At 40.6% G+C, this 23,781-nt stretch overlaps 1 protein-coding gene across 1 annotated transcript in view; it reads left to right on the top strand.

Moving 5' to 3' along the window:
* Positions 1-249: 249 nt before the first annotated feature.
* LOC128746191 (uncharacterized) overlaps positions 250-23,781 on the top strand; it is a 112,230-nt gene continuing 88,698 nt past the window's right edge. The window contains exons 1-2 of the mRNA XM_053843235.1: positions 250-507; positions 674-890. Of these exons, the coding sequence (XP_053699210.1) occupies positions 250-507; positions 674-890 (475 nt within the window). The remainder of the gene's footprint in view (positions 508-673; positions 891-23,781) is intronic.

The following is a 23,781-nucleotide window of genomic DNA, read 5'->3' as shown; positions in this document are numbered from 1 at the left end:
TCTTTGTGATACCTATTTGGTTGGTTCTGTCTTTATAGCCTTGCCTTCCCCGTAGTTGGTTGGAACTCTTTTGTGGTTCAATATTTTAAGTCGATTAAATACAAAAACATCCATTAAATAGTGTTATTGTTACAGAAAGGTAACAGTACAAATTGCTGCGAATAGAAAACTATCGTCTAGTAAAGGGTATTAGTGGTGAAAATTTGTGATCTCGGGCTTTAGTGAATGGACAGTCTTAGTTGTGTAAAGATGCATCTTGCTGCTTCGGAAGTAACCTCTACAACGAATCCCACTACTATGGATCTGCACTGTAGTAATGGTAGTGGTGGTGGTGGTGGCAGCAGTGGCGTTAGCTCTGACGGAGGAGTAAACAATTCAAGTGCAAGCCTACAGGAAAGTAACAATAAACACCAACAGCTGACGGCGGAAAGTTTAGCTGAACGTACCATCGAGGGATTGTTGGCAGATCATCCGGGGGAGCTCGTTCGGACCGGTTCACCGCATGTGGTAGGTAATCGAGGGTTTCTGACGTGATAACACAAAAAATCGGCACGACGAATTCACGTGAAAACATAAACAATTCTCATGCATCGTAATTTTCATGTATATTTTTGTGAAAACTCTAAAATTTTTCAAACAGCTAAATTTCGTTTTTTTTCTTCCTGTTGAATAGGTTTGCACGGTGCTGCCGCAGCACTGGCGGTCGAACAAAACCTTACCGATGGCCTTCAAGGTGGTGGCACTGGGGGACGTCGGCGATGGCACCATGGTGACGGTGATGGCCGGCAACGACGATAACTTCTGCGGCGAGCTGCGAAACAGTACTGCAATCATGAAAAACCAGGTGGCCAAATTCAACGATCTGCGTTTCGTCGGACGAAGTGGCAGGGGTAAGTGTAAGTGTACTTTCTCCATTTATTGCATTAAGTCGGTCGGTCGGTCGGTCGAAGAAAAGAGGGTGTCAAAGGGGAATTACATGCGGCTTCGAAGCAGGGTTGTCAGTTTTAATTCACGATAGATTTTCCGTTACAGAGTCGGGGGTAAAAAATAATCATAAAACCCAACGGTCTTCTAGATGCCGGAGCAGATTATCACTTTCATTATTCCTTCCATTAACATGTTCCACTTTAAAATCGCGCCCCTTTACTGTTTGTTTTTTCTTTAATTTTTTTGGCTATCAGCATCTCATTTAAATCCGCCTGACTTTCCCTTCAGCACTCAACAAGGGATTATAAATTGTAAACAGTAGCTTCGTTGTTTTTTTCCTGCTGAGTAGATCCTACGAATCTTAATTTTAATTTCCGGGAATTAAAACTTTTTTTTTCGGTCGCTTTACTGTAGTCCAAAAAGACGATGCGCGCTCCCTTTTTTCGGGGGATTTTTTCCCTTGCGTAAGAAAACTCAAGAAAATGAGCAACTTCTTCGCGGCAATTAGACAATGAGTAATAAGTAGCTGGTTGGGACGGTTTCCTTTTTCGTGCCCTCGGCCCTCGTCCCGATTTATGCAACAGTTCCGCTGACCTCACCTGACAAGGAGGAGGATGGACGAAGGGAGTTTCAATTTTAATTATATTCTTTCCCGTGACCGTCGGTGTTGGGGAGTTTTGAAAGCATCAAGGTGAATGTTGAGTATCTCCTGTGCAACTGGATGAAAAGCGGACACTGACTTTCGATGGCAGTTTTGAATAACTAAGTCCTTTTGCATAAGCCATTTGAAAGAATGAAGTACGACTCAAAATCAGGGCCCGGCATCGTCGAAACAAATAAATGAAACTGACTTTCTCTTACCTTCGCTTCATATGTGAAGTGACTTGCTTCATTTGGTGAACTGAACGTTTCAAGCAAGCTTCAGTTGAAGTTGGTGGCTGTTTCAATTGACGACGACAGAAAGTCAAGCACGATTTGTCGACATTGACAAGGTTACCTTTAATATGCGTTGCATTGTAGGAATTGTTACTCAAATTCAATTCATTTGCATTGCATTCATAGTTGCTGGCCTTCTTCTGAATATTTGATAGAAAAGTACAAATGAAAAGTTGAAACCGATAGTCATGACGAAGTGAAACCCGTTTTGCTGACGCTGACTGAAGCTAGTTTGAACTGAAGCGGTGCTGCTTCTGTAGAAATCGAAGCTTCACTGCTCCATTGTTGAGTCACGCTATGCAATTGAAGGTGACGTTGTAGGGCCCTGCTCAAAACGGTGAATCGACAGCAATCATGCTGAACTGAACTAATAAATAAATTTTCTAGTTAAATTGTATTTTAGTAAGACTGCAGTTGTATCATCTCATAAGTGAATGAAAGTGCACGAAAAGTTTTTGATCGATTAGGGAGATTATCCTACTGAACTAACAAATTGAAAAGCTTTACGATTACCATTACAGCCAATTTTTAACTTCGGAACCGACTTGAGAGATTTCCACAGATCCTTTAATTCCACTCTACATCATTTCCTTTGGAAAGTTTACAGTGCAACAGTGATGAATGCGAACAAATACCGAATCAATTTGTAACCTTCCCAGGCAACCAAAAACGCAAAGGCGTCATCGACCAACCCCTTTTGCACGGGGAAGAAGAATTTCATAATTTTTCACTAATGAGTAGTGGAGAGGTTCTTCGACAGGAGCAGCGGCAGTCTCTGTACAGAGGGGGGCGGTGAATTCTATGACCTTTCTTCTGCTACGGATGGAATTTTGTTTTCTGTCTCGTCGTAAAGGAGAGCACTACTACCGCTTGGGTGTCATCTTCGCCAGCATCTTTGCAAAGGGCAAACAGAGTTCTTCATGTTACATGGAATTATAAATTAACCTTAAATTTCCATCCCGCACTGCGTGTCCTGGCAAACAGTAAAGGAGTAAGAAGTGCAAACATGTAAATGCGACACCATCCATCCATCCATCCACCTCTTTTGGTTTCTTCCGTGCTAGGGTGCTGGTCCCAGCTAGTCAGCCAGCCAGCGTGATCGTTAAGCCGTTGTTGTTGTCTTCGTGAATGTCTGTGAATAAGGACACCTTGCTTGGTTGATAAATAGGCGTTCGCTTTCCAGGAAGCTGGATGGTAGGCTGTGGTGCGACCTGTTAAGATACGTACATTAGATTTTTCCTATCCAGGATGACAGCTGCTATTTTCTATTTATCAACGCTAACGAGTAATCTTATTTACGCTAGGTGAGTTGTAATCATCACTGAACCGCACATATTTCAGCACCTATTGTTTTGTTTACACGACAAATGAACGCCAAACGATGATTTTGTTTCATTTTGGACGTAGATATATTATCAATTTTAGTGTAATAGCTGTGCTAGTTACCATTAGTCTTTTATTTGTAGGGGTAAACAATCTGTTGTCACTGATTGCCTGATTGATTCCCTAACTTATATCATCAAAACGGAACAAATTATTATTTTTATGCTTGCTTGTGATGGGGTTTAGCTTTCTTTGAAAGCTCTACTTTACCTACTCATTCCTCACTGCCAGTACTACCTAATCTAATTATAGCCGATTTGAGACCGTCAAATGGCAACCGGTATGCGAGGTCGTTTACGAACGGGATAAAAATAAGCGGGCTCAGTACGCTGCCTTGAGAAACTTCTGAAGCGACGTCCTTGGCGGTGACTCATTGTGTTTCGCTGACCAGTATACTTAACTATAAGCGTGATTTTTGCACCAGCAAGAGACTTGATCGGGGTAATATAGATTTCAGTATGAAGGAAGAGTAATGGAGGGCTTGAGAATAAACCCTTGCTAAAATTACATTCGATGTACTGGACTGAACGATCTCAGTCAGAGCGCGTTGCGACAGGTAGAAACGACTTTATTGCTGATGGTACAGTAGGAATCGTATCCGGAAGAAATGGCTATGTTGACATGCAATCATGGTTTAAAAGAACTTGCAAAAATACTGTAGAAAAGACTAGCTCCATTTATCAATACACTCCGCAGATCGATAGGCAAGGAGTCCCGCGCGTGAATGGCCGAATAAAGGCAGCCAAACGTGGCAGCTATGGTGTCAAATTTCCTGTAATACTTCCTCAGAAACATCGCGTCACTAATTTGATACTCGAAGACATGCATCGAAGGTTCAAACACGGAAACAATGAGACGGTTGTGAACGAAGTTCAACAACAGTTTTGCATCCCACATTTGAGAAGAGTAGTGCGAAATATTGCCAGCCGTTGTCTGACCTGCAGAATACAAAAGGCGCGATCGGCCATACCACAAATGTTCCCACTTCCCGTAGCACGATTATCTCCATTCGTCAAACCTTGTACATATGTTGGCGTAGATTATTTGGCCCAACTCTAGTGAAAAGAAGTCGTAGTTAGGTTAAACGATGGGTAGCGCTCTTCACATGTTTGAGTATACGGGCAATACATCTCGAAGTTGTCTGCAGCCTTACAACGGAAGCATTCATCCTGAGCGATCGAAGATTTGTCGGACGCCGAGGAGCACCCATAGAACTGCATAGAGACAACGGCACGAACGTTCAGGGAGCAGAAAGAATCTTATTTGTCGGGCTATCCGCTACATTTACTAACGCTTCTACGATATGGCGATTTATTCCTCCTGTTGCACCACACATGGAAGGGTGCTGGGTGCGTATGGTAAGATCGGTCAAGAACGCATTGTCATCAGGATATCATTGGGAGCTAGTAGAGGCCGAATCGATAGTTAATAGTCGTCCACTTACGTATTTACCACTACAGTCTATCGACCTATAAGCTTTGACACCGAATCACTTTTTGCTCGATAGTACATTAGGACATTTTTTGCTCGTTAGTACATCAGGACACAGTACACTCCTTTCAATGTTCTGCGCAACTTATTTCCGAGTATCAAGCTGGATTCCGACAAGGACAAGGAGTTAAAACCGCATTGCTAGGGGATATGACGATATTGCTGTTGCGGTGGACAAGAAAGACAAGACGGTTCTTCTACTGATAGATTTTAGCAAGGCGTTTGACACTATCTCTCATCATCGTCTGTGCGATAAGCTTCGAGCTCGTTTTTTCTTTGAACCGTCAGCTGTTTGCCTCGGTACAGCAAATCAGTGAAGTTCACGAGCTCAAACGATCCTGGGAAACCCTGCAAAAACAATTGGACGGGTTCTGGAAGAGATGAGTAAAAGAATATTTGCCGACACTCACGAAGCGAACTAAGTGGTTTGGCAAAACAAAAAATATCCAACCCGGAGAGTTAGTATTATCTATTGACGATACGAAACGAAACAAATGAAGCAGAGGTCGAGTTTTGAAAGTTATTACTACAGCAGATGAAACTGTAAGACAAACTATTATACAAACTTCAGGAGGAATATTACGCCGCCCATCATCAAAACTAGCGATCTTGGAAGCAGCCGGAGACCATGAGACCTCGTCAACCGAAGGTTCCATCCGGGGAAGGATGTTGCCGCCGCAAAGTATTACTGGCAACTAGAGATGGTCGGGTAGCGGAAAATTTGCCCGAAACCCGCACCCGTACCCTTACCCGCCGGGTTCGGGTCGTGTTCGGGTATAGAAAAAAAAAAATTAGCGGGCTCGGGTCGGGTACGGGTTCTTAACCGTTATGTGTTCGGCTGGGTACCCGGGTACCTTTTGAAACTTTATTGCCTCGAAAAACAAGGTTTACGACAACTCAGCCAGCTAAAACTCGAAGAATGCTCCTAACTAGTGGGAATAAACCATTTGTCATCAACAGATTGCCTGTAGCAGCAGGGGGGGTCGAAGGGGGGGCCTTCGAATTTTTTTACCCCATAAGTGTTCGGATGGGTACCCGGGTACCCACCGAAATGAAATGCTTCTAACTTTATCAATTCTTGACCGATTTTGGATCTTGAACCGTCAAAAGATTGGAAAATTTGTCTACTTTTAGAGCATGAGCCTAACCAAGCCTGGGATCACGTCTGGTTCCCGTAAATCCAGATCTCCGGGACCATGTTCCGGATCCAAAACAAATGTGTACAATTGTCAATAAAACCACACAATATTGGTATCAAAATTCATGAAATCACTCCAGGAGTTGATGTCTATTCATTTTGAGTCCATTCAACTTATAGTCTTCGGAATGGCCACTCCGGAGCAAATTCCTGTGGGGCCTTACGGGACCGCTAACATATTAGGATAGAAACCCTAGCAATATGTATATCAAAATTCACGAAATCACTCCAGGAGTTGAGTTTTATCCATTTTAAGTTCATTTGATAAGCTGTCCCCGGAATGGCCACTCCGGAGCAGGTTCCTGTGGAGACCAGTAACATGTTTGGTTAGAAACCCCAGCAATATGTATGTCAAACTTCATGAAATCACTCCAGGAGTTGATTTTTATCCACTTTGAGTCCATTTGATGAGTTGTCTCCAGAATGGCCACTCCGGAGCAGATTCCCGTGGGGTCCTCTGAGGCCACTAGCATGTTTGGATAGAAACCCTAGTAATATGTATGTCAAAATTCATGAAATCACGCCAGCAGTTCATTTTTATCCATTTTGAGTCCATCTGACAAGTTGTCCCCTGAGTGGCCATTCCGAGGACAACTCATCAAATGGACTCAAAATGGATAAAAATCAATTTCTGGAGTGTTTTCATGAAGTTTGACATACATCTTGCCGAGTTTTCTTTTTATGTCAAACAAGCTAGTGGCCATATCGGGCCCATCGGTAAGTTACTCCGGAATGGTCATTCCTAGGATAACTCGTCAAATCGGCTTAAATGGACAAAAATCAACTCCTGGAGTGATTTCATGAAGTTTGACATACATATTGCTGGGGTTTCTAACCAAACATGTTACTGGTCTCATAGGGCTCCACAGGAACCTGTTGCGGAATGGCCATTCCGAGGACACGTCATCAACTGAACTCAAAAAGAATAAATTTTAATTCCTGGAGTAATTTCACGAATTTTTATATACATACTAGCTGACCCGACAAACTTCGTATTGCCACAAATTAACATGTGTTGTACATAAATCATGAATCTCGGATGATCTTTGTCACTTCTCGAGTTTTGCAAGCCCCCCAGTGGGCGGCGCTTCCGACGGCGGGTCACCGGCAACACTCGCGACCGGCTCGTCCTGAATGATCTAGTGTTACTATAGATAGTTTTTGTGGTCTTGTTATTGATTAATGTTTTATGGAAGAGTCTCGAATTTCTCGAGTTGGATTAGTTTTTGAGTTTCGCAAAAATTTCTGTTTTATTTGTATGAGAGTCCATATCCCCCTACCACAGGGGTGAGAGGACTCTAACTATCATAAAATAAATTCAAGACTCCAAAATCTCCTACATGCTAAATTTGGTTCCATTTGCTTGATTAGTACTCAAATTATAAGGAAATTTGTATTTCATTTGTATGGGAGCCCACCCTCTTAAAAGGGAAAGGGGTCGTAATACACCACAGAAAAAAAATTCTGCCATCTAAAACTCTCACATGCCAAATTTGGTTCCATTTGCTTGATTAGTTCTAAAGTTATGAGCAAATTTGTATTTCGTTTGAATGGGAGCCCCCCCCCTCCTAAAAAGGTCCTAATTCATCATGGGAAAAATGGTTGCCTCCAAAAACACCCACATGCCAAATATGGTTCCATTTGCTTGATTAGTTCTCGAATTATGAGGAAATTTGTATTTCATTTGTGTAGAAGCCCCCCCTCTTGAAGTGTGGAAGGATCCTAATTCACCGTAGAAAATATTTTTGCCTCCAAAAACCTCCACATGCCGAATTTGGTTCTATTTGCTTGATTAGTTCTCGAGTTATGGGGAAATTTGTATTTCATTTGTATTGGAGCCCCCCTCCTAATGTGGGAAGAGGTCCTAATTCATCACAGAAAAAATTCTTGCCTCCAAAAACACCTACACGCCAAATTTGGTTCCATTTGCTGGATTAGTTCTCGAGTTATGAGGAAATTTGTATTTCGTTTGTATAGGACCCCCCTTCCTAAAGTGGGGAGGGGTCCCAATTCATCATTGAAAAAAAAATTGTCTCCAAAAACACACACATGCCAAATTTGGTTCAATTCGCTTGATTAGTTCTCGAGTTATGAGGAAATTTGTATTTCATTTGTACAGGAGCCCCTCCTCTTAAAGTGGGGAGGGGTCCTAATTCACCATAGAAAATTTTCTTGCTCTCGAAAACCTTCACATGCCAAATTTGGTTGCATTTGCTTGATTAGTTCTCGAGTTATGAGGAAATTTGTATGGTAGTCCCCCCTCTTAAAGGGGAGAGGAGTTATAATTCCTCTTATAAAGAGGGGAGGGGTCTCAATTCACCATAGAATAAATTCTTGTCACCAAAAAAAAACACCCACATGCCAAATGTTGTTCTATTTGCTTGATTAGTTCTCGAGTTAGGAGGAAATTTGTATTTCATTTGTACAGGAGCCCCCCTCTTAGAGTGGGGAGGGGTCCTAATTCACCGTAGAAAATTTTCTTGGCCTCGAAAACCTTCACATGCCAAAGTTGGTTCCATTTGCTTGATTAGTTCTAGAGTTATGAGGAAATTTGTATGGAAGCCCCCCCTCTTAAAGGGGAGAGGAGTTACAATTCCCCTTATAAAGAGGGAGGGGTCTCAATTTACCATAGAATAAATTCTTGTCACCGAAAACACCCACATGCCAAATTTGGTTCTATTTGCTTGATTAGTTCTCGAGTTATGAGGAAATTTGTATTTCATTTGTATAGGAGCCCCCCCCTCCTAAAGTGGGGAGAGGTTCTTATTCATCATAGAAAACATTCTTGCCTCCAAAAACACCTACATGCCAAATTTGGTTCCATTTGCTGGATTAGCTCTCGAGTTATAAGGAAATTTGTATTTCGTTTGTATAGGAGCCCCCCCCTCTTAAAATGGGGAGGGGTCCCAATTCATCATAGAAAAAAATTTTGTCTTCAAAAACACACACATGCCAAATTTGGTTCCATTTGCTTGATTAGTTCTCGAGTTATGAGGAAATTTGTATGGAAACCCCCCCTCTTAAAGGGGAGAGGAGTTATAATTCCCCTTATAAAGAGGGGAGGGGTCTCAAATTACCCTAGAATAAATTCTTGTCACCGAAAACACCCACATGCCAAATTTGGTTCTATTTGCTTGATTAGTTCTCGAGTTATGCAGAAATTTGTGTTTCATTTGTATGGGAGCCCCCCCTCTTAGTGGGGGGAGGGGTCTCTAACCATCACTAAAACCTTTCCTGGCCCCAAAAACCTCTACATGTAAATTTTCACGCCGATTGGTTCAGTAGTTTTTGATTCTATAAGGAACACAGGACAGACAGACAGACAGACAGACAGACAGACAGACAGACAGACAGAAATCCTTCTTTATAGGTATAGATTGCTAGGGTTTTATCCAAACATGTTACTGGTCTCATAGAGCCCCACAGGAACCTGCTCCGGAATGGCCATTGCGAAGACAACTCGTTAAATGGACTCAAAATGGATAAACATCAACTCCTGGAGTGATTTCATGAATTTTGATACCAATGGTTTTATTGAAAATTGTTCACATTTGTTTTGGATCCGGAACATGGTCCCGGAGATCCGGATTTATGGGAACCAGACGTGGTTCCAGGCTTGGGAAGTCTCATGCCCTAAAAATAGACAAATTTTCCAATCTTTTGACGGTTCAAGATCCAAAATCGGTCTAGAATTGATAAAGCTAGAAGCATTTCATTTCGGTGGGTACCCGGGTACCCATCCGAACACTTATGGGTGTTAAATTTCCCGTACACATAACGGTTAATTTTTGTTTTTGAAACCGGGTACGGGTCGGGTCGGGTATCTTTATTGACCACACTTAACACTAAAGATGGTCGGGTACCCGGGCCCGTCGCGTACCCGACGGGTTGCGGTCGGGTTCGGGTATCAAAAATAATAAACTTGCGGGTTCGGGTCGGGTACGGGTTTTTAATTTTTTTCTTAATCGGGTACGGGTCGGGTTCGGGTATTTAGATTTCCATACCCGACCATCTCTACTGGCAACCTGAACAACGTAAATGACCCTGCACCATGATATTACCCGATGATGTCATTTGTGGATGCTAAGATCGGGCTGTCATCACCATAAAACTGCTTCATCATTAAGCAACCAAAGATAACCTGTTGTAATGATCTCGTCAGATGAATTGCCTAATTATCAGTTAAAACATTTAAGCTTTTGCACAGACTTTCCGGGCCTGCTTGAAAGGCTCCACGCCTTCCTTACAACGTCTATTCCAGGCTTTCCTGCATCGTTTCTTTAGTTCCCCGAGATGAGAGTTCCACCATGGTGTTCGTCTAGTCGTTTTAATAGTTTTTAGCAGGCAAGCTACTTTAAAAGCTTTCGCAACTAAAGATGGTGTGACAACTACAGCAACATCCAACTCGATCGATGACTCAATCGTCGGTTCGAATCCTTGGGTGTGTTTTGTTGAAAATTTTTGAAAAGCTGTTAACAATGCAAATTAACTCTTTTCTATGTTCTGCGCAACTTATTTCCGAGTATCAAGCTGGATTCCGACAAGGACAAGCAGTTAAAACCGCATTGCTAAGGGTATATGACGATATTACTGTTGCGGTGGACAAGAAAGACAAGGCGGTTCTTCTACTGATAGATTTTAGCAAGGCGTTTGACACAATCTCTCATCACCGTCTGTGCGATAAGCTTCGAGCTCGTTTTTTCTTTGAACCGTCAGCTGTTTGCCTAGTTCAATAGTATTTAACTGGTAGGAAGCAAGCTGTATACTGTAATGGAGCAATGTCTGGAGTCTGTAGTCGTTACTTCCGGCGTCCCTCAAGGATCCGTTCTTGGTCCTTAACTTTTTTCCCTGTATATTGACAATCTTCCGGGAGTGCTTAGACATGTTTGCTGATGATGTCCAATTGTACTGCATCCATCCCGATTCCTCCACAGCTGTTACTCAACTAAATGATGATCTACAACGCGTCTCTGGGTGGGCATCTAGAAACTCACTCAGTATAAATTATGTGAAGACAAAAGCCATGCTGTTTGGAACACGTCAGCATATAGACTCAATGGAAATGTCAGTTTTGCTCGAAGCACAACAAATCGAATTCACCGATCATGCGAAAAATTTAGGTATCATCTTCCAAAGCAATCTGCATTGGGATAAAGCAGTATCGTACCAGTGTGGGAAAATTTATGCTGGACTTCGTACTCTGAGAGCTACTACGTCTGATCTTCCACTGTGCATCAAACTCAGATTATTCAAAACGCTGTTACTACCCCACTTTATTTATGGGGATGTCATCCATCTTAGCAGGCGAGGTAGCTCTTAATGATTGCGCCCGCTATGTATACAACCTGAATCGTTACACGTTATTTCGTCATCTCCAGAAGAACCTACTCGGATGCACCTTTCGCAGATTTAATGAGCTGAGGGCGTGCCTCTATCTACATAGGATAGTCCAACGACAGGGTCCATCATACCAAACTTACAGCTCTACAAAGATCTCGAGCGCGGAATTTGATGGTTCCTACACACCAAACTACATTATATCACTTTCACTTCGTGAGAGGTGTGGTTTTTTGGAATGCGCAACCTACTGAATTAAAACGAATAGTCTCGGAAGCAATATATAAAAAAGCTGCAAAAAGTTATTTTGAGTTTGTAGATTGTTTGTGGATACATAAGAAATGACTAGTTGCTAGAACTATTAACACTAGATATACCAGACCAGTCATTTTGACTGGTCATGCAATTTCAATTTGAAATTTCTACAACATATAACATTTGCTTTCAGAAACGATGTTATGACTTTTGTAGCTATAAGTAGAGAATACATTTTATGAACTTAATGTTACTTAATATATATTAGTAACAAATATAATTTTTGCTTTTGCCATTTATACCAGCACCAGTCAAAATGACTGGTGCAAGATTCTATGTAGAAATGTAGCATTTCGAGAGAACGGTGAGTCCGAAGCATGAAATTATTGAGTGCAGAGCCATTCCTAATGGTTCTTGGTCATTTTTGTAGAGTTTTGTCAAGCGTCGGTCCTTTTCGGCGGTTCTATTCTTCAGCTGACCGATTTCTCGCCGGATCTCTTTGAGATCGGAAGCCGAAACGCCTATAGGCTCTCCTACGTTGACTTTTGCTCCATTTCCTTTTGCTATATCGCAATTGAGAACCCTATCAAAGAACTGCCTCCACTCACCAACCACCTCGCGCTCGTTTGTGGCAGGTTTCCCAGCTCGTTCCTACACATGTCAGGCCTCGGTGTGTATCCTTTACGAAATCGGTTCACCTTCTCATAGAACTTGTGCATCTCACTACCCTGAAATAGTGGTGCTAGCTCTCCTTCTGGCGTTTTGCAGCCTCACTGATTGCCGAACGTATCCTGCTCCATTTATCTTCGAGGATCGAAGCACCTGGCCACAGAGGAAAGCGCGTAGTACGCGCGTAGTTCTCAGCACCTTGCGGATTGTCTAATTACCGAATGTTTAACCGAGGAGGGTGGCTTACTCGCAAGGTATATACCGTTGATAATTTTGAGCGCACGTGTACTGCTACTAGGTAATGATTTGAGTCGATATCCATACCCCGTAGGAAGCGTACGTTGGTGATGTTCCAGAAAGCCCGGCCTTCGATGAGAATATGATCGATTAGTTTCAATGTCAGTTAGTCAGGTGATCTACTGGTGGTTTTGTTGATCTATGCAGGGAAAGAACGTGTTTCTGATCCTCAGGCCTCGGAAAGCTGCAAAGTTGATGCATTGCTGACCGTTATCACCATACATTGCTTCCCTGTCGATCTGAGCGTTCATGTCCCCAATGACGATGATATCCCTTGGCGAGCAGCTATAGTATGTTGCCTCCAGCTGGACATCGTACACTTTTTTCTCGTCGTCGGGTCTACCTTCGTGTGGCCAGTGCACGTTTATGATGGTGTGGTTGAAGAAACGGCTTATTATCCTCAACACACACACATCCTCTCGCGGTCCTGCATTCTGCCCATCACTACGAAGCCCGTTCCCAGTTCGTTGGTTGCTACACCGTTCTGGCAAAATTGGGCCTTGCCGCCACGGATCCCTCACACCTTCCCGCCTTTGCGACAGATCTCCTGTAGTGCCACAATGCCAAACTTTTCGGTTCTAACTGAACCATCTACGAAATTTAGTGATTTACAGTTCCAAGTAAGAAGCATCCATTCCAAATCCTTGTTTCATCGCTTTTGTCCATGCTAAATGTTCCGAGTTGAATTTTCTTGATGTTTCGTAATATTTTAGATATAAAAAGGTTGCCTTACTAGGGCTATGCTACCGAGTCACATGATGGGGCTGCCATCGTATAGTGCGGAGACAAGACAGTGCTTCCTTGCCTGTCGGTATACGGCCTTAGTTTCCACCAGGGTTGGTTACCACATCTCCGCTAAGGTTGCTCGTATTCCGGCTGGTAGGGTAATCAACCTATTTTGGACCCCATCTGTAGCTGTAGACAATTTGGACACTTACAGCCAAATCAAATGGAAGTGTCCAAATTATGTACAGCTGCAGATGGGGGCCAAAACAGGTTGGTTACCCTACCACGAGAAGGTGGAGATAGAAGCTGCTGGATAAGAGGCTAAGGACCACTATACGGTCTGTGTTGCCATTATTCAGTCGTTCACCAACCATTTCTTATCCACCAGTCATTTTGACTGGTTTTGGTATAAATAGGTATATTCAAAATGCTGGTATATCTAGTGTTAAAATTCTTATAATTATAAAATAGTTTTATCTGCTAATGACACAAAAAAAGACTTGTCTTACGTCATGTATTAAATAAACAAACAAACAAATTTCGTCGCCAGTTCCTCTTCAAAGAATTCCCAGACGGAAAATCTCGGATTGTGAATTGTTGCAGCGTTCAAGGAGACGATGGATGATGGACGATGGACACGACCGAGGATGGACACTATGAACGATTGACGATGGACACAATGGGAGATGGACACTATGAATAATGGAAACGATGGATAGTGGACACGATGGGCGATGGATACGATGGATGAGGGACACGATGGACATGATAGACACAGTGCACTGATAATAAAACTTGGTTTATAGTACGAAAACGAACGTATGCTTTACGAATTCTTTCGTTGTTTTCTACCACGAAGTAGATTCACAAAATCAGTGCTGAATGTTTCGTACATATGAACAAAGCAATATTCGTACGAATTATTGCATTTTACAAAGTGATTCGTAGATTTTACGAATGCATGAAAAAGCTCACGGTAAAAATAATACTAGATTTCACTATTTTCCGATAGGTGTCAGTATTCTACATTACCGATACCTATCGAAAAATAGCGAAATCTCTTTTATCTCCGAAAAAAAGCTGATTTCATCGGGAATCGAACTGAGCTCGTTTGTCATACTTCTTTACGAACAGCCGGTGACGCCGCAAACCACAGAACTACAGCTACTGCACACCAAGCAGGCCATAATTGCAAAAGTCTACTTTCTCTTCATACAATATTCGCAACCCGTTTTCGTCGATAACAATGGCGGACAGGAACCACCCAAGGAACATTGAAGGTTTTATTACACTCTTATGATGGTTTTGCTGATCAAAATTAGTCATATCATTATAAGAGGATAATGAAAGGTAAATTGTGACTTGGGCGTGCATCAAATGCAAGACAGCTTCGAATGTGCTCTCGTAGAAAATACGAACCATTCGCAATAACAACATTTGCGGTAGACAATAAGCCTACGAATTTGTTTTAAATGGTATGAAATTATTTTTATCAGCTACGAAAATAGTTTTACGAATGTTTTTTCAAAAATATACGAAATTATATTCTCAGTGTGGGAGATAGACTCTACACTGATAATAAAACTTGGTTTATAGTACGAAAACGAGCGTTTGCTGTACGAATTCTTTCGTTGTTTTCTACCACGAACTAGATTCGCAAAATCAATCCTGAATGTTTTGTACATAGTAACAAAGCTATATTCGTACGAATCATTGCAATTTACAAAATGGTTTGTAGATTTTACGAATGCACGAAAAGGCTGTCGATAAAAATAATACTAGATTTCACTATTTTCCGATAGGTGTCAGAATGCTACATTACCGACACCTATCGAAAAATAGCGAAATCTTTATTATCTCTGAAAAAAGCTGATTTTATCGGGAATCGAACTTAGCTCGTTTTGTCATACTTCTTTACAAACAGCCGACGACGCCGCAAACCACAGAGCCACAGCTACTGCGTACCAAGAAGGACATAATTGCACAAGTCTATTTTCTCTTCATACAATCTTCGCATCCCGTTTTCGTCGATAATGATGCCAGACAACAACCGTGCATCAAATGGGTCTTGATGCAAGACAGCTACGAATGTGCTCTCGTAAAAAATACGCGGTAAACAATAAGCCTACGAAAGTTTTTAAATGGTATGAAATTATTTGTACTAGCTACGAATATAGTTTTACGAATGAAAAGCTTTGACTTTTATTTACATGGTATGTGTCTTTAGCAAGTATTTTCAATTATGTTTCATGAAAAAATATTAAAATGCCTAAATTATTTACCGAAAGTTACAAAAAATGCATCAAAGTATGATGTATCGGTGCACCTAATTCCGATCATCAAATTTAAGGGGTGATTCTAATTCCGATCACGTCATGATAAGCTGTTAAAGTATGAAACTATCAACTTGTACCAAATGGATCGGAAATGTTTTGAGTTTTTATTTTCTGAAGACAATCCCCCTACCAGTCCTCTTTTGCTTGCGTTAATGATCGTTATTATCATTAGATTAATATTCATAAAATTTGTGTACCCGAGCGCTCGACAAGAGGATTATGAAACTTTTCCCTATTTTATCTTCGTTCAACTGTTACAATTACAATAAAATTAGGTCACTTTCAACGTTTTCATAAAGTTTTGATCAAAACTAATAGTGACATGACCGCGTAGTTGGCGTAGAACTACGTTAGGCTGGTTTTCGCGAAGAAACCTCGAATATTAAAGAAAACTTTTTACACCACATTGGTATATATGCAGCATAAAATAGCGTAAATTGAGAAAAAACAAACAGCATAATAATAATAATAATATTTTGCTTAATAAATTGTATCGTATTTTTGGTGGGTGAGCTATTTTATGATATCAAAAACGAATATTTTTACCAGTTCCAAAATCGGAGTATTTCAGTATAGAAATCTACCTCACGCATCCAGCTATTAACAAAGTTCGAGGACAAAACTTAAGTCCTCAAAATAATATATTATTGTTACAATAAGCCATTAATAAAATAGTCCATAACTGCACTGTCGCTGTCGCTTGTTTGTAGCGTTAGAAAAGCAAAAAATCTGAGCCTCGCAGGCCTCGTGGTACGGCACTAGTCCAATAAGCCAGACGTCACGTGTTTCAATCTCGACTGAAAGAGGCTGAAGAGTCAAAGGATTTGTAGCACTAGTCCTACAATTGTCCCGTACTCTTACAGCCGGCTGCGAAGACTGTGCTATGCTTTGACAGTGAGCAAAAAAACCCCTTAAGTTTATATTGCTCCTTTGTCTTCAAACAGGTGCAGCCACAAGCTTGGTGTGTGTAATGGTCGTCCGTGCATGGGAAGAAAGACTATCATACGGAAAATGTATGGAAAAAATTTAGCTTGAAAGTTTTCGATAATTTTCACTATTTGGCGATTGGCAAACAATCTTTTCAAGAAAATTACACAATTGGTGTATCATTTATGATCTATATCCATTTTAAATTGGAAGAGCTATTAGCGTTCAAAACCTTTCATTCTTTCCGCAATTCCGCAAATTCAGCCTATTTTCAACCAAGTTTGATATAGAACGGTTATATATGCTTGTATCTACATGTTATCATAGAATACTGAAGAAGGTAATATGTTTCCACACTGCTATGATCTTAGCGAATTTTATCGTGCGCTTAGCACTTCGGCTAAGAAAATACATTTTGATGACATTTTTTGCTACTGTCTGCCGAATTTAATTTATTGTGAAGTGCATGGTGCCCCAAAGGCAGTCATTTTTCAAGAACTGACACATAAATACATAACACAATAACTGAGCATGCTCATTTACTACATACTTTGGCTCAATTTTCTAAAAATTAACTATTTAGGTTGAGTGATCGGAATTAGGAGCTGATCGCAATTATGTGTGGTCACGGTAGTTTCAGAGAAAAAAATCCTACGTTGTTTTATTTAAATTTTACAAAACTCTATGCCACACGGGCCTCTATGCCATTACACCGCCTAAGTATTGAGGAGCAGTTCAAGTGCAAAAACTTGGAGGATAAACTTGTGTTACGAACTTGTTCGCGAACTAATTTTCAAGTAATTGCCCCAGCAAAAGCTGCCAAACATGATTTGATAAACAAGTTTGGAAATTAATTTACAGCGCGTGAAAAGGATTACCACTTTTCTCCATCACGACACTGTTCGATAGCGAAATTAGGGCTGGCCTGGCTGTACTACCGCTGTTGGCCTAGAAAATTTTAATTAATTTCTTTATCAAGCCCAACTAGATTGCTCATCGTGAACAGCGAAGCCGCCTTCCGACTGTGAGTGAGTGTGAATAAATGATTCGATTAATCGACTTTGATAATTTTGCCTGTTATCGGGGAAGTGGCATTTCCACTCAACATCAACGCCGTCTCTGTGTGCTGGAAGATGGAGGTTAATAGAAGCAAGCTGTCAACCAGAGCAGCTTCGCTGCTGTATCGTCACCAGAACAAACGACGTAAATCAAGCATATTGTGTACCGAGACATACCGATGACGACGACATCACAATGCGCAATCCTATACCCAACCCTGCAGATGGGGATAAATTAAAAGGAATCGCAACGGAAACACTTGATTCAAACGGTATCAGATTTCCGTCAGATGAAGGCAATCAGAAGAAAATTGGAATTAGAAATGTTCCATGATTAGTACCTAGTGTTTCGCCTGCTTTGAATCCGATTCGCACTGTTCACATAATGCATTAGCGTAAGTAAATTGGAAATCGGAGGTCGTTTTCCCGATATCTTCGTTTGATGTGACTGATATTGAGATTGATTCAATCTGTAGGGTTAGAAAAAAATCCCTTTTCGTTACTTACAAATCCACTACTTTTCAATTGAAAAAATATGTTAAACTTTATCTTGCATCCTTGAAAGGGTAATTTTTTCACCCCTTGGAAGGGAATCAGTTGAGCATCCAGCGCGGTTGCAACGGTTGATTTGATTTTCTTTCTCTTAAATGGTTTGGTTGGACCATAAATATTCTCCCACCATCATCATCATTCGTCGCGGACCCACGAACGTGAAAGAATTTTTGGGGACACATTTTTTTCTGTATCCATTCGTTCTGGACTCAAAACCCATAATAGCGCTTTTCGGTGAATCCTTTCTTCGCGTTCAGACACCATGTTTTTTTCACTGATGTACATTTTTGCGCGGAATGAACAAAAATGTAATTAAGGCTTCCGGTTGTCAGTGTACAGAAGAAGGCTGCGGATAGAAAATTTAAATCCCCTGACCGAGACCAATCTGTTTCGCTTGGAAGGATTTTCTTTTTTTTTCTGTGTACAACGCCAAATCTTTCACTCATTCGGGTGCCTAATGGGCTGTGGAGAGGAAGTGGAAGCCGTCTGTTTCGAAATGGGTCGGGGACGGATGTTTCTTACCCGGATGCTGCAGCGTACATTCACCGAAGCGATACCGTACGCGTGGTGGATGGTGGTATCCTGCAAGCAGCACTGTAGCTAAATAATTAATTAAAGGAAAACATGCCGGAATCCATCACAGTCGAAGGAAAATCCCGACGAGAAGAATGTCTTGGATCTTTCTTGAATCTTTTCGTTCCCGGACAGCTTGATAAAGGATCACATGTGCGAGTCTGAAACGTCATTATCGCATCATATTAATTTTTAATCGTATCAAATTAATCTCGCCTTTCTTCTGTTGGCGTGGGTGTTTGTGACACGTAGGTATGTCAAGCTTTTCCAGTTTTTCGAGCAGACAAGCGAAAAAGGATTACGTTACTTACAAGTGAGCGATGGTAGCTGTTTGTTCAGGATAGTCGGTGGGTTTTTCGAAGATTGCGATTCATTGTATATATGATTGTATTCAAGCAATATGGCGAAATTAAATGTTTAATAGGAATATAGAGAAATTTAACTCAAACAAAAATATTTCCATTACTTGCTCTAGTCAATTGCAATTTGTAGTTATTTCTTTCATCATAAAATTTGCGTGGAAGAAAAGTTGTCTGTTCCTTTTCATAAAATACAAATTGGAAAAACTCATTCAACTCATCTCAAAAAGCTGACAAATGTGAATTCCGGTCTAATGTAAAGCACCGGTTGATGTGTGCCTAATACCGAGCAAACAACTCGGGATTAGTTTACCTTTCCATTCGGTTTCAGCATCGAAACCTTTTCCCCTATTGGTGAAAAGAACGGAAGTAGGTGCTCTTTCGAGGGTTGATTTTAATATACGTAATTTGTGTAACTTCCGTGAACAGAAGAATGCTCTTTTTGTAGAACCTTGAAAGGGTTGTAGAACCGAGTGTGAATACTTCAAAGAAATGAAAGATGTGTCATCCTTCTCGTAATGTAAACGTAAAAGTTAAGTTCGGCATTCATCGTATTCATACATAGGTTTCTTGTCAGTTTCAACTTGAAAACTAGAAGTGAAAAACTTACTCTCACGATCGGCTAACCTTGAATGTGCTCAATTCAAATTACCCATCAGTATTTATTCACCTCAGGTACGAGCAAACTTTGAAGAAGCCTAACAATTTACGAGGGGTTATTAATTATCCCTATTTGTGGAAGAAACCTCGTTCTTACAGCTAGCCGACCTACGACGGATTCCGAGCAGCTAAATTAAGAGGCAGCTAAATAAACCCGCACTGTTTCGCACCGTTCGGGACTGACTGGGATATTAATCCAAGCTTATGAAAAGGTAAAAAAGATACACACACTTCCGGGGACTTTGCCTGCCGTTTGAGTGGCATGGAGGATAAACTTCCTCTCTCCTGGTGCCGCACTAAAAGGCCTAGACAGCACCCACCGGCGGATGATGGTGCGGAACTGCAAAGTCGCTCGTACTGCGGTACTGGGCTACACTTTGCTGGCTGTTTACTGGAAGAAGATAAATTAGAGTATGTTTTATGAATTTTAATGAATATAACGTTTTTGCTCTAGCCATTCAACCGTACATACACGAAGCATCCGAAATCCATCCCATTTCGGAAGAACCACTTCCATCTCAAACGATTTCATCTTACTAATTATCTTGTGCATTACCTGTGTGATGCCGATTTGTAATATTTGAGGTTATCGGTGGGAAGTTAGTATCTGAGTACTGGAAAAATGAACATATTGTAAATTTTGTCGAATGTCTGTCTAATAAACTTAGAATAGAATGCTCAAGAAATCGATTTCTTTTACGATTTCCTAAGCAGCACGCACCTCATAAGAAATATTATTTCACGTCCAGATGGCGAAGTTTAACACACAAGTGAATTAAAACGTCACTTTTCCGAACGGAATAATATTCGGCGCAATAATTACCACAAGAAAAAATGACAGGTGGTTGCTTGTATTGGAGTTGTCAAAATTTCTTCGGTAAATAGCAAGATATTTTTTTTGAGCTGTTTTCTTTCCAGTAGAGTACCCCGCTTTAGCCAGAAAGCGGATAGCAATACTCGCCGTGATTGTACAACATTTCACCGAATACCATTTCACGAAAAACCTAAAGCGGAATGTACCATTTCACGGAAAACTCTTTCGTGGAAAGTATCATTTCGCAGGGGTGATCCTCTTCTTCCTCGCTGTATTCAGAAGCTGACTTGCCGCCCAGGGTAAAAGTTCATTTATGCTAGAAGATCTTTACGCACGTCACTTGTTGACAGGATATTCAAAAGGTAACAAGAATGGAAAAGTGATGACTGTGCCCAAGTAACCAAAAGTTCGAATAATGGTGTCTAACAAGGGTTAAACAGCTTTATGTATATCAATCTATAACTTGCTAAGCAGCGTCACTTTTAAGTAATTAACCGAACTTTCAAGCTGTCTTGGGTCCACTGCATAGAACGCTAAGCAGCTTCGAAATAAACTGTCAAAAACTAAGAAAAAACAAATTTAGCAGCACTTCTATGTTCTATTTTTATATTTCTACCTAACTTCTATATTCGTTGCATTTGCCTGCTGTTGGGTTTGAACCCGGGTGTTCCGCGTTGCAAACCTATACCGATCCACTGCGTCACCTTTGCCGTATACAAGCGATGTGAATTTTGCCAATGAGTTGTTAAGTAAAAGTTCGTTTTAGAACTTGCAGCAGCTTTATGCAGCGCGAGTTAATTATAGAACATAAAGTTTGGAACCAGGCAATTAACTATAGTAGTGAGATACCGACAGCATATGCTACACAACACAATACAATAATGAAGAGCATGTCATTCTAATTTATATTTGTAATTAGAAATGTGCGAGGATTAAATTTATTCAAGTGAAATAAAAATAATTAATCTCCAATAGTTTCAGGTTCTGCTGGTTTGATCACCAGAAATATAAACAAAAAAGCAGCACGCAGAACTTGTTAGCAACTAAAGTTACTTCAGAACTTCATGTAGCATCCTAATAGCTTTGAAGTATCTACGAAGTACTCGCAGCACTTCTTAAAGCATTTAGTTCCACGTATACTTGATATACACTACTAATCAGCAAGAAAGTTCCACGGAACTGAATCTGAACTAATTATGAACTTTCGAGTTCGCGTGTCAAGTAATAATCGAACTTTTGGTTGCTTGGGATGGTCTTCCACTCACCTGTCGGAGTTGAATCCACCCTTAATATCACTCTCGCCAACATTGCGGAAGCTTGCCCTAAAAATTAGGTTTGCTATGCCCTCCGCAACACATTTCGGTCCAGGAGCATTTCCCATCGTACCACAATGGACGGAAAATTGCGATTTTTGGCCAAAATTATTTTTTAGTTTCTAATTAATTCTAGATTATGTTTGTTACAAAAGAAATGATTTAAACTTATAATAACTCATATTTAGGGTGATTAGGGGAAAAATTATCAAATGTTCCTGATATAAATATTTGCTTGACAAAAACAAATTTTCTTTCTCGCGGGGATGCTCCCATTTTCTCATTAAAACTCTCTTCAGGTACTAAATAAATTTAGTAACAAAGTTAATCAAATTTGTTGAAAGAGTACTTAAAATTTTAAAGACTTGCTAAAATATGACAATTTTAAATTTATTTCTTTTCGGAAAACGTTAAATTAAAGCAAACTTCTAATTCATGTTTTGATTCAACATACTTCAAGCTTTCAGACGCACTGTAAAAAACTGCGGCGACGAGAGGCAACAAGAGTTGTTTTTATTGATTAAAGTTTATGAGAATTTCATTTTTATTATAAGTAGCCTATGGCGCACCTCATTGAGTATAAATTTGTTTTCATTTCATTGTTAATAGGCTAAGATATCAGTTTTAAAATGATGTATAACAATAATATTTACATCCGCGCTAACTATTTAATTTTTTGATTTTTTTAAAATAACTTATTTTTCAAAATTTGGAATGGGCAATTTGACGGCTTATTTCTACATGATATTATTTTTCTATCAAAATTTTATTCGCGAATCATAAAAATATAGACAATCTATACCTATAAAAATGGATTTCTGTCCGTCTGCCGGTATGTTCCTTATAGAATCGAAAACTACTGAACCGATCGGCGCGAAAATTTTCGTATAGGGGTTTTTAGGGCCAGGGAAGGTTCTTATGATGGTTAGAGACCCCTCCCCCCACTAAGATGGGGGGCGCCCATACAAATGAAACACAAATTTCTGCATAACTCGAGAACTAATCAAGCAAATGAAACAAAATTTGACATATGGGTGTTTTTGGAGACAAGATTTTTTTCTATGGTGAATTGAGACCCTTCCCCACTTTAGGAGGGGGGCTCCCATACAAATGAAATACAAATTTCCTCATAACTCGAGAACTAATCAAGCAAATGGAACCAAATTTGGCATGTGGGTGGTTTTGGAGGCAGGAATTTTTTGAATGATGGTTTGAGATCCCTCACCCCTGTGGTAGGGGTATAAGGACTCTAATACAAATCAAACAGAAATTTTTGCATAACTCAAAAACTAATCGAACTCGAGAACTTTTAGATTCTCATAAAACATTAGTCAATAGGAAGATCACCAAAATCTATCAATAGTAACATTAGATAATTCAGGGCGAGACGGCCCGAGCCGCGAGTGTTGCCGGCGTCCTGCCGTCGGAAACGCCGGCTACTGCGGCGGACAGCCCCCCGTAGAGATCACCTCTATCTAGGGTTATTTATTTTCCTAGATCTACTGACCTCTATTACTTTCCTTCAGTTGGATCACCCCTGCGAAACGGTACTTTCTACGAAAAGATTTTCCGTGAAATGGTACATCCCGCGTAAGGTTTTTCGCGAAATGGTATTCTGCGAAACTCTATATTCCGCGTAATGGTCAACCGAGAATTCGTGTTCCGCAAAATGGTATTCGGCGAAATGGTTTGTAATGATGGCGAATATTTAAATGCTATCCGCTTTATTTTATCATGCTAAGCAATGGGGGGAGTTGTTTTCTACTTTGCTGTGAGGAAAATTTGTATATTAAACATCCATGAACTCCCCAGAAACTTGCAAAACTCAAGATTGTGACAAAGGTCATCCGAGATTCACGATTTATGTACAACCCAGTTTAATTTGGGGCAATACAAAGTTTGTCGGGTCAGCTAGTTTACTATAAAACCGCGTTTAAGCATGTGGTAAAATGTGAAATTTTACATTCGGC

This window comes from Sabethes cyaneus, chromosome 1 (genome assembly GCF_943734655.1).
Source record: "Sabethes cyaneus chromosome 1, idSabCyanKW18_F2, whole genome shotgun sequence".
Lineage (NCBI taxonomy): Eukaryota > Metazoa > Arthropoda > Insecta > Diptera > Culicidae > Sabethes > Sabethes cyaneus.
This window is presented reverse-complemented; position numbering and strand designations above follow the sequence as displayed.